The sequence below is a fragment of the Panthera pardus genome, unplaced genomic scaffold, assembly GCF_024362965.1.
Source record: "Panthera pardus isolate Hobbes unplaced genomic scaffold, ASM2436296v1 HiC_scaffold_24, whole genome shotgun sequence".
Taxonomy (NCBI): Eukaryota; Metazoa; Chordata; class Mammalia; order Carnivora; family Felidae; genus Panthera; species Panthera pardus.
The window spans coordinates 26730385-26742524 of NW_026526810.1; the positions used below are offsets into that span (position 1 = coordinate 26730385).

At 44.0% G+C, this 12140-nt stretch overlaps 1 protein-coding gene across 4 annotated transcripts in view; it reads right to left on the reverse strand.

Annotated features, from left to right (window-relative positions):
* Positions 1–326: 326 nt before the first annotated feature.
* THSD4 (thrombospondin type 1 domain containing 4) overlaps positions 327–12140 on the reverse strand; it is a 566849-nt gene continuing 555035 nt past the window's right edge. For all 4 annotated transcript variants that reach the window (XM_053888890.1, XM_053888892.1, XM_053888891.1 and 1 more), the window contains 3 exons: positions 8395–8574; positions 7191–7335; positions 327–1700 (listed from right to left, as the gene is read on the reverse strand). In XM_053888890.1, the coding sequence (XP_053744865.1) occupies positions 1558–1700; positions 7191–7335; positions 8395–8574 (468 nt within the window). In that variant the 3' untranslated portion in view covers positions 327–1557. The remainder of the gene's footprint in view (positions 1701–7190; positions 7336–8394; positions 8575–12140) is intronic.

The window sequence follows — 12140 nt, forward strand, 5'->3', positions numbered from 1 at the left end:
TATATATATATATATATATATATATATATATATTCTTTTTAATTGGCTTTTTAGGTGGTTTACCTTTCCCTATGCACTGCATCCCCCTTGCAGCCCGAGCCCTCTAGAACTGCAGAGTCAGGAGAAGGGCATCGGGGAGGATCCTGCCACTGTGGCTGTCACTGAAGGAGCCCACTGAAGGAGACCCTTCTGGCTGCTGTATGAATGCAGATCTTAGTGCTCAAGTCTGGGATGGTGCGTATAGGTTGTGAGTCACGGTGGGAGGGAGGGATGGGAAGTCAAAACAGAAACCCATAAATCAAACTGGAAAAACCAAAGGGAGACTCTTTCTAATATACACACAGGTTTTATGCTGAGACACGTTGGTTAGACTCTCCACTGGGTGATGTGCGGTGAACATCCCAGAAGTGACTGCGAAAGGAGGGAAAGCCCAGAGCCCGGAGATATGACACAAGGGCTCCGTGGCCAAAGGGACCCTGGTGTGCAGTTCCCTGGGGGTGGGGGGGAGGACACATATCACTGGGGAATGCACTCAGAATTTCAGGCATCACCTTGCTACCCCATTGACTTTCTTGTCTCATGGACAATTCCGTTAAGGACGGGGTTTAACAAAACCTGCGTAGGGTCCTGTAATGAGGATCTGTGACTTTGTCAGGGAAGGGACAAACAGAAACGGACTTTGGAAACAACAGAGTGCAGTGGATACAGTCTTGACCTTTGGCCAGAGGAAAGAATTCAAGAACTGGGTTTTGTTTGCTGAGCGGGGAAATTTCTCAGTCACTTGGTCTGAAATGAAGCCATGTCCTGTAGACCTAAGGCTTCTGGGCAGGCCTTGGGGTGAGTTGTATGGTCAGATGACAGGGGTCGGACTCAACTCTGCCACCGAACGGGTGAATGTACCTGGCAGGTCAGTTACACAAATTGAGCCTCAGTTTCCTTGTCAGTAAAATGGGGATAATGATTCGTTCCCTGGCTTCCATTCTGGGGCTTCGAGGGCCGCTAATGATCTAGTACCTGTGAATACACCTGTGAAACAATAAAGCACTATATTGACATGAGATATTTGTGTCATAAGGCAGGAAAAAGCCTAATGTCTTTGAGAATAAAAATAGGCACAGCCAGGCTGAGGTAACAGTGGGAAGCAGGCGTCTCAGCAAGGCTTGGTGGGGCTCCGGGGTGGGAGCTGCCTCTTCTGACTCCCCAAGGGGCCCCGATATTGAAAAGGGCAGTCGCACCATGGACGAGGCAGCGCCCCTTCAGTGACTTAGAAAGTGCTGGCACGGGAGTTGACTGAGAGCTACATGCACCCCGCCCCCCACTGCGTGGTTTTCAGATGGCACCTTACCAGGCGCCAGGTTTCCCAAGGAGGGATCATCAGTTTATGGTGACGCTAAAGGACAACCGTGGCCTGGCTCCTGGGCACGACGTGTCCGCTTTGCCGAAGGTGGGGTGGTGACTACGCTGGCTGGTGGCCTGGAAGCCTCTGGCAGAGCAGCGGCCAGCCAGTCCCACCGCCGACAGACTCCCCGACCGCCCGACTGCCGCGGAGCGGGCGTGTTATCTGCTCCCCAGGAAGCCCGGGTGCCTGTTGGCCACACGCGTGCAGGAGGCACAGCAGGCCGTCTTGTAGTAGTTGTAGACACACAGTCGCGCCTGGACCACCACGTTGCAGTTGTAGTACCTGTCCTTGCAGTTTTCATCTGCAGCAGAAGAGAACAGAAAAGACTCTCTGAGCACAGAGCCAGCCCGGACCCGTGGGAAGAGAAAGGACAGTGGACTTGGCTTTCCATCCTGGTCCTGCTTTAGTACCCATGGGAGGTGCAGGGTGGGCGAGGAGCTTACGTTTATCTTTTCTTTTAAAAAAAAAATTTTTTTTTAACGTTTATTCATTTTTGAGACAGAGAGAGACAGAGCATGAACGGGGGAGGGTCAGAGAGAGGGAGACACAGAATCCAAAGCGGGCTCCAGGCTCCGAGCTGTCAGCCCAGAGCCTGACGCAGGGCTCGAACTCACGGACCTCGAGATCATGGCCTGAGCCGAAGTCGGACGCCCAACCGACTGAGCCACCCAGGCGCCCCTATCTTTTCCTTTTAAACATGGTAACAGAATGGACGGTGTCCTTCCTGCTCCCCAGCAGAGACACAGTTCCCAGAGTTCACTCCGCAGCCACGTCCCCTTTCTTCTCACCTGCCCCTGAGGTCATCAAACCCCACATTTGGTATTTATTATCCCCAATCCTTTCTTCATACGCGAGCTGTGAATGATCGTGCCCCAATCACTATGTGGAATTTAAACTTAAAAAAAAAAAAAAAAAAAGATGCAGATTGTATATATTCCTTGGCGACGTGCTCTACGTCGACTTTGTGTGATTCGCTCATGTTTAATGAATGCTCTGCGGGAGTTCATTTTCATCGTATGTGCCGCAACTTATGGATCCATTTGTTGTTTTCAATTTTTTAAGACCGCAAACACTGCTCCTTTCAACAACTGTTACACATCCCCTTCTCTGGGTCCTGCTGGGTCACAAGGTAGATGCAAACTTACTGGATCCCATCCGATGGCTCTCCCAAGTGGGTGCAACAACCGACATTTTTGTCAGTGGTACAGACGAATTCCCTTTGTGCCGCATCTTTTTGCTGATCTGGAGGATGTGACATTATCCCCAAATGAGGTCGAACCTGTCGTCATCATACGCATACTGGCCATTCTGGCCATTCGAGTTTCCTTTTCTGTGACTTGCTTTTCCCATCCTTTGACCAATTGCTAATTTGGTTAACTTAAAACAAATGATTCAAGGACATTCTTTGCATATAATGGATCTGATCCTTTTTGTTCATTGTATGTGTTGCAAATATCTTCTCCACGCCTGAGGCCTTTCTTACCAGTTTGCCTAGTGTTGATTGGCAAATAGATTTTATTTTTCCTATAATAGGCATTATAACATTTTACTTTGTGGTTTGGGATTTGTGTTTCTCATCGAAGAAATGATTCCCTATGCTAACAGACATATTTCCGCTTATTCTCTTTTAAAAGTTACAAAAACTTCTCTTCACGTTTATTTCCCTAATTCACCCAGAATTGATGTGTGGGCATGTGCGGTGACAAGGAGGAATTCAATTTGGATTTTTTTCTCTGTGGGTAAACAATTGTTTCATTACCATTAACTGAACGTTCGTGTTTCCTCCCCAGATTCGTAATGTTAACTTTGCCCATGTATCACAAGCCACGCTATGCTCGAGTGTATATGGGGAACTCTATTCCGTTCCTTTGGTTTAGTTACCTATCCTTGTGCCAGTATCTCCTGATACATCGTAGGATATGTTCCCCAACATTGGTCATTATCAAAATCACCTTGCCTATTATTATTTCTTTGCTTTTGCTCTTCTGTGTAAACTTTAGACACTGTCTGTTAGATTTTTCTATGAAAAGCCCTGTCTAGATTTTGATTAACGTTGCTTGAACTTACAGATTAATCAGGAAAATAACTGACATAATTTCAGATGCTTGCTTTTTGATATGCCTCACAAGTATATTTAATCCATTTATGCATCATGACATACAGCTTTACCACATTCTTTTCAAGACGTCAATTCTGTCCTATGTGCAGTAGCATAATTAGCCATTTCCTTCTCCCGGTAGAAATGTAATTGCTTCCGATTTCTATGAGTCACAAGAAATTCTACAATTCAGTCACTTACCAATTCTACACAATTTTCCGAGCCCTATTCCTCATGTATGTGCATATCCATACATTTTTGAGAGCAAAGCTTGAGTGTAAATTTCTGGAAGTAGAGTCACTGAGTCAAAGATACCGAATACTTTATGTATTGAATGATAGTGCCAAAGTTCTCCTAGAAGATTACATTCCCCCCACAACTTTGCCAACAGTGAATACTGTCCAATTTTTAAAAGTTTTCCAGTCTTAGGGAAAAACACAGACTACCATTATTTTTAAAATTTGCCTTTTTGATGTGCTAGTGAAGCTGATTACTAACTCTGCCTCTTCCACTATGTTTGTTCGTATCTTTTATCCTTTATAAAATTGGATCACTTGTCTTGTCACGTACACAGCAAAACTGAAGGAAAGGTACAGAGGTATAGGGATTCTTTTCTTTGTGAGACAGAGAGAGACAGAGCACAAGCGGGGGAGGGGCAGAAAGAGAGAGGGAGACACAGAATCCTTAGCAGGCTCCAGGCTCTGAGCTGTCAGCACAGAGCCTGACGCGGGGTTTGACCTCATGAACCGTGAGATCATGACCTGAGCTAAAGTTGGATGCTTGACTGAGCCACCCAGGCGCCCCTCTTATCTCTTTAAACTAATTTGTGTGAGTTTTATGTATATTAAGGATTTGACTCTGCTTGAGTGGCATTTATTTGATTCTTTGATTCTAAGATACTGTCAGTTGTGAGGTGATTTAGTAATGGCTCTCTGGAATTAAGTGAAAGATTATAAAAATGTATGTAGATTTCAAAAACCTGATAACAGCATACATTTGCCCATGTACTCACACACTATTTTCTTCTCGAGCATTATAACCAAATGTGCACCCGAGCCATCTTTGCTCTCTCAGTGTATATAGATTCTTGCTGGGTGCAATTGTCTGGGATACACTTTGTGCTTCATAACTCTGGCTCACAGCCTGGACATTTTTAGTACCTTTAGCTCTGATGGTGTCGATCGGGATCAATCTGAGGCATATGAAAGAATACCACGGTTTTGCTTACATTTTCTCTTTTGTTAAATCTCATAGTTTCCCTTTTCCTGAATTGAATTTTCTATAATTGGAAACTAAACGGTTTTTTTTCTTGTCCTTGCAAAGACATCATAGACAAGTGGAAAAGAGCAAAGCAGACTGGTAAAAAATTTCTATCACGTCAAATTAGTTAGAAACCTGGAGGAGATGTCTGCTAGCTGAGGGCTAGCCCTTCAGAACACACGAACTGTTTATACCAATCACTCCCAGCCTGCAAACTGTACAATCAATTCTATGGGTCTGGTAATTTTGGCTGTCTTTAATTATCTTGGGCTGGCCCGAGACAAGTAGACAAGTTTATATACACAACTTTTCTTTCCAGTGTTGCATTACTTTTTTTAAAAAACAATTTACCTAACAATTTAGGATCCACATTTAAATGAATGCTTTAATTATGTGTTGCCAATGTAAGTAAGTTGATGGAGGCGACATCTAGGTGAACATGTTTGTGTGTATGAATCGGCAATGGTACTTCTGTCACTCTGGGCTCTGGCTCCTGGCTGGACGGTTTCCTCTCATATTGATTGTGTCACATTGCAGTAAGGTATATTTCACATTGTCTCACAATCGTTCCTCATTCTCTCTCTCTTTTCCTTTCTTTGCTTCTTTCAACTTGGGTTATGATGTCTGTGATGGTTCATTTTGTGTGTCAACTTTACTAGTGATGGGGAGCCCAGATTGAAAGTGATTTCCGGGTGTGTTTCTGGATGAGGTTGCATTGGAACTGACGGGCCCTGTAAAGCAGGTGGCCCTCCCCATTGCAGATGGGCCTCATCCACTGAAGGCCTGAACAGGATGTAAAACAGAGGAAGGAGGACTTTGCCACTTTTCTGTCTCACTGCTTGAGCTGGACATTTCATGTCGTCATCTCGGCTCTTGGACTGGGATTCACGCCATCAGCTCCCCCTGGTTCTCAGGCCTTCAGACTCAGATTGAATTACACCAGCAGCTTTCCCGAGTCTCCAGCTTGTGACAGGTAGATTGTGGGGCTTCTCAGCTTCTACAGTCATGTAAGCCAATTACTCATTTCTCCCTTCTTTTCTCTCTTTACCTATCTATCTATCTATCCATCTATCTATCCATCTCTCTCTCTCTCTCTCTCTCTCTCTCTCATCTATCATCTATCTATCTGTCATCTTTTGTCTACCTACCCACTTATCCATCCGTCTATCTTTCCTATTGGTTCTGGTTCTCTAGAGAGCCCTAATACAATGTTCTTAACAGAAAAGTGTTTTTAATTAATTATGTTTTTACATTCAGCAATGAGGCCTCTGAGTTTTGGGTCTAGTTTATGAAGACTTAACCAACTCTGAGATACATTTTCTCTGGCATTTTTACAGTATGTTTTTTTTTTTTTTATGTAAGGATCTTCAATCCATTAGGCACTTGTGTTTCTATATGGCATAAGGCAAGATTTAAGATGCTTTTCTTTGTTTTTTCAAATGGATCTTCAACTATCTGAATACAGTGGAGATCTCTCCTTTCCGTACTTCCTTAATATTAGACTATCATACTTCACTTCCTTGGTATAAAGGAATCTGTTTCAGAATTATGTATTATAACATTGATATGCCTGTCTCTTCCTGAATCAGTAGCATATAGTTTTAATTTATGTAGTTTTATAATATGTTCAAGTATATGATAAGGCAATATATTAAATTTTTTTAATGTTTATTTATTTTTGAAAGAGAAAGGGAGGGGGAGAGAGAGAGAGAGAGAGAGAGAGAGAGAGAGAGAGAGAGAGGCACAAATGGGGAAGAGGCAGAGAGAGGGAGACACAGAATCCGAAGCAGGCTCCAGGCTCTGAGCTGTCAGCACAGGATCTGACTCAGGGCTCAAACTCACAAACTGTGAGATCATGACCTGAGCGGAAGTCTGATGCTTAACCAACTGAGCCACCCAGGAGCCCTGGCAATCTATTTGAACATATTATATGCTGAACCCCATGAACCTTATTTTATCCTCTTTATAGTATTGAGTGTTCCCACCCAGGAACAGTTAGTCTCTCTATTCACTCACATTTCCTTTTATGTTCTATACCAAGGTTTTCTTATTTTTAATTATTATTTAACATTAAAAAAATAGATTTAGACCTTTCTTATTAATTTTCTTCCTTACACTGACTTGTTCCCACAGTTAAAAGTTGAACTCTCACTACTTTGACCTTAAAGATAATGGAACCGAATCTCTGAAACCATTAGCATTTTAATTAGTTCGCATTTAAGTTTGGAGGGTGTTTTGGATGACCATCCCTGCTATGAACAGTCATCTTAAACTGTGAAACTTATCACACTGAAAGTATTTTGACCCCCTGAACTCCATGACTATGCACAAGGTCATGGAGAGATCTAGATGGGCTTGGCATTTTCATACCAGAGAACTTGATGGAGTTTAAGAAGGATGTATCTTTTCTCCTAGAAAGGAATCCCTACTTACCAACTTCAGGGACACAGTCCTGAGGGTTACAAGATTCTTTCTCTTCTGGTTTCAACTGAGGGTCACAGAGATTGCTTAGGGTCATGTCATCTGACAGGCAGCGCACTTCCCGGACCCGGAAGCCACCTTGGCAGCTCTTGGAGCACTGCATGGCGACAAAAGGAGAGCGTTAAGAGATTTTTGACAGCCCATTAGCCTAGCACATTGGAGGCGCAGATTTTGGAAGATTTGAAACATCTTCAAAAGGAGACCAAATACTAAAACAAACTCCCATGCGTCCAGCAGCATCAACAACCATCAACTCACAGCCAATTATGTCCCAACTATACCCCAACCACGTCCCCTGTACAACAGCATTTCTCAGAATGTCCAAGGATACCTGCATCCAACTCACCTAAGGAACTTGTTCAAAATGCAAAATACTTGGCTAGGGTGGAGCCAGAATCCGGTCTTTCCAAACAAAATGCTGGTTGATTCTTTTGCACACACTAAAACTGATGGGGTGCCTGGGTGGCTCAGTCAGTGAAGTGTCCGACTTCAGCTCAGGTCATGATCTCCTGGTTTGTGGGTTCAAGCCCTGCACTGGGCTCTGTGCTGACAGCTCAGAGCCTGGAGCCTGCTTCAGATTCTGTGTCTCCCTCTCTCTCTGCCCCTCCCCCACTTGCATTCTCTTTCTCTTTCAAAAATAAATAAACATTAAAAAAATTATTGGGGTGCCTGGGTGGCTCAATCGGTTAAGCGACCGACTTCAGCTCAGGTCATGATCTCACAGCTCGTGAGTTTGAGCCCCGCGTCGGGCTCTGTGCTGACAGCTCAGAGCCTGGAGCCTGCTTCGGATTCTGTGTCTCTCTATCTCTCTGCCCCTAACCCACTGGCATTCTGTCTCTGTCTCTCTCAAAAATAAATAAACATTACAAAAAAATTAAAAAAAATAAAAAAATAAAAAAATTATTAAAAAATAAATAAATCAAATTGAGAGTCACTGCTTTATGGCCTCTTCAGTTTAGAGATCAAGATGGTCCCAGCCTTTGGCTCCTCCCACCAAGCAGGCCCCAACAGCCACTGTCTAGAGTAGGTCACTGTAGGGAATCTACTCCAGGGCTGAGCCCAGTGCCTGCACACAGTAGGTGGTCTGGCTGTCTATGGGAGGAAAACAAAAGCATGATGTACTAATGTGATGTCTATAAAGAGCACCATGACTTACCATGCTCCATTCTGTGCTAAACCATTTGGCCCCACAAGGCTTGAGGTGGCATGACTGCTGGCGGGGGGGTCTTTCCAGGAAGGAACATTCATATGGGTCCAACACTTCAAAGGTGTCTACGTTCTTCCTAACACAAATCACCTCCCTCTGTTGGGTCCCGCTCCCACACTCGATGGAACACTGGAGAAAAATCAGAGAAGGATGGGTGTCACATGACAGAAAGGGGACGAGAACATCAAGCGGTGTCTGTTTGAGTGCTTTTTATCATCAGTTCAGTGGGGATGAGCCCAACGGCACCTGGAAAATATTACTGGACGAAAAGTTGCAGGTGGATTCCAATTTTCCTAACAGCTCTGTGTTTGGAATGGAGAGTAGGTGCCCTGGGTTATCACAGCGCCAGGATTGTGGTGCCCTCTGTGGTGAGACTGAAACGGTTTCTTTTAGACCACCTCTTTTATATAACCCCTCCCCGGGCACACAGGCAGGAACACATCAGCCTGTCAATTTGGTTGTCCCTGTCCGGTAGATTCTGACACTGCTCATTGTAAAACAATGAACCAACATTCTGATGGCTTTGCCAGGTCGCAGCGCGTGGATACTGGGAATGAAGTAGTCTCTTAGAGCCCACACACCTGTGGATGAAGGGCTAAATTAAAATTCTTTGGGATGCACAAACGTGAGAAGATCCAAGACTGGGGACAATGCCCCCTGTGGTCAACCCTCCCCTCCCAACAGGTGGCCAGCAGGAAGCTTTGACGTTGGAGTTCAAGCCTTTCACTTCCCAGCTTGGTGGGAAGTGTGCAGGGGGTAGTCACCCAAAGAGGGTGGTCAGACAATTACATGTATTGGCGTATTTTGTTAGTTTCCACGAAGACGATGCATGTAACTGCTCACCAATTATTCTATTTAAGTATCTGTTACTTTGTAAAATGTTTTCTGTTCACGTTTGGTTGACTCTTAACACTTCTTGATTACAAAAATTTTAAACTGTGATCTATATTCTTCTAGAGACTTTAAATAATCTACTACCTGTATAAGAGCCTCTAATAATTTCTTCAGTTGAAACTCTTAACTTTACCTTTACTGTCTGTATGCAGGAACATAATCGAATTAAAAAAACGGGGGAAAACCCACACATATCTACAGAAAAAAAAGACAAACCCCAAACCAACAGACTATGAATTAAGCACACAGGACATCATAAGCATCACCCTCAGCAATTTCCCCTTTGTGCCCTTTTTTGGGTGGGCGGGGCATCCTCATAAGACATCCAGAGAATACGTCTTCTTAGTTTGTTTTTCCTATTTTTTTCCACGATAGTTTATGATTGATTTGGAGTATATTCAGGTTTTGTCCTTTTCTTACAAATGCTGCAGACAATGACAGCACCGGAGGCAGGGGAGGAGCCTGACCAGGCTGCCAGGCAAAGGTCTGGCCTCCCCTGCAGGAGGAGTGAGTGTGTGTGTTAAAGCAAGGGCGGAATAGGAGACGTGGAAACTAGTCCAGACATCGTCACTCAATAGCTCTGTGACTTTAGCCAAGATATTGCACTTCCCCATGGCTCTACTGTCTCACTTGCAAAGTGGCGGTTTGGAAACCTAATCAGAAAGACTCCTCCCCGCCATGACTGCTCTGAGGGTCTGTGTCTGTACTGAGTGCTTGGCGGAATAGCAGAGTACAAACCTTGACCAAAACCTGAAGTTATTTGATGCTATTTTTAGAAAGTCCTTGAAGAGATTAGGTAATTAAGGGAGAATGAGTACATAGCTCAGCCTTCTACCCTCAATGCCCAGAAATGGCAGAATATTTGCGTTAGGAACAAGTGAATGTATGTGTGTATGGCAGGGGCGGGAGGGGGTGTAATATACGTGTGCATGCACAAAATAGCATTTGAAAACAAGAAAGGATACTCATCCTTGGTGGAACGGAAGTTATGGGGGATACTAGAACGGTGAAAGGCAGCTGAGACTAAATTGAAGAAGCACATCATAGTTCCAAATGCACACGCAGGAGGATGCCTGGCAAGGAGGAGAGTTCAGGTGCTTTGGGTGAGAAGGAATATGAGGAGCAGGAGAGAGGACTCAAGGCAGGGAGAGAGTGGCCGCTAAGGTACTGACCAGGAACAGCTGGGCTGGCCTGACTGTGCCCGGGTGCCTGACAGTAAAGACATCTGCCCCTACTGTCAAAGGGCAAAGTGAAGGCATTCTCAGATTTTCAATGGCTCAGAAACTTACCACTCATGATCCTATTTGAAAGACTTACTGACTAACGGTCTCTAACCAGATAAAAAAGAACCTGGAAGAAGACACACCAGCAAGGACATAAAGCAGAAGTTGGCAAAAGCTGTTGTTAATAATGGATACAGGGGTTTCCAGGGATGATGAAGATGTTCGGGAATCAGACAGTGGTGGTGGCTGTACAGTTTTGTGGATATACTAAAAACCACTGAATTGTATACTTTTAATTTTTTTTTTAACGTTTTTATTTATTTTTGAGACAGAGAGAGACAGAGCATGAATGGGGGAGGGGCAGAGAGAGAGGGAGACACAGAATCGGAAGCAGGCTCCAGGCTCCAGGCTCTGAGCCATCAGCCCATAGCTCGACGTGGGGCTCGAACTCACAGACTGTGAGATCGTGACCCGAGCTGAAGTCGGACGCTTAACCGACTGAGCCACCCAGGCGCCCCTGAATTGTATACTTTTAAAAGGGTGAATTCTGGGGCGCCTGGGTGGCTCGGTCAGTTGGGCGTCAGACTTCGGCTCAGGTCATGATCTTGCAGTTGGTGATTTCGAGCCCCACGTCAGGTCTGTGCTGACGGCTCACAGCCTGGAGCCTGCTTCGGATTCTGTGTCTCCCTCTCTCTCTGCCCCTCCCCCGCTCATGCTCTGTCTCTGTCTCAAAAATAAATCCACATTAAAAAAATTTTTTTAAAGGGTGAATTTTATGGTATGTGAATTATATTTCAATAAAAAGAACCTTTGGGTGGGAGAAAGCTATTTTTAAACCTAAATTTTCTCAATGTTCAGTATTTTCTATAAAATTAGTTAAATTAATATGCAGCTGGATCCAGATGATCTCAAGATCTTTTGGGAGCTATTGTGGATGGAGAAAGTGGAGATAAATAAATGAGGACTTAAGGTTTCTGTTTTCTTTTGGGGGAAGATGTAGTTATAGATAACACAGATAGAAACATAAAACTTTAAAAACTGCTAAATATTTGAATGTTATTACCAAATGAATAAAAATAGAATTTATAACTTCCAAAATGTTAGAGGGAAAAATGGAATTAGAGAAACCTAATCAATGCAAATGTGCAGAAAGTTAAGAAGAAACAGACCCAGAAAGCATGGCAATAACCTAAACAGGAAACACAAGTTAAGATGGCAGGGGAAAGTCCAAACATATAACTGATTGCAATAAATGTGAATGGTTAAATTTTAATTCTTAAAAAAACAGAGACTTGCTTGGGGTGCTTAGGTGGCTCAGCTGGTTAAGTGTCTGACACTCGGTTTCAGCTTAGGTTGTGATCTCACTGTGAGATCCACTGTCAGCATGGAGCCCGCTTGGGAGTCTCTCTCTTCCTGCCCCTCCCCCACTCCCTCTTGTTCTTTCTTAAAATAAATAAACATTAAAAACAACTCCAAACCACACCAAACCAAAACTACAGAGACTTGCAGACTGGGTAAAAATATAGTCTTGCCTACAAAACGCATACCTCGGAAAAGTACATAAGAAGGTGACGAAGA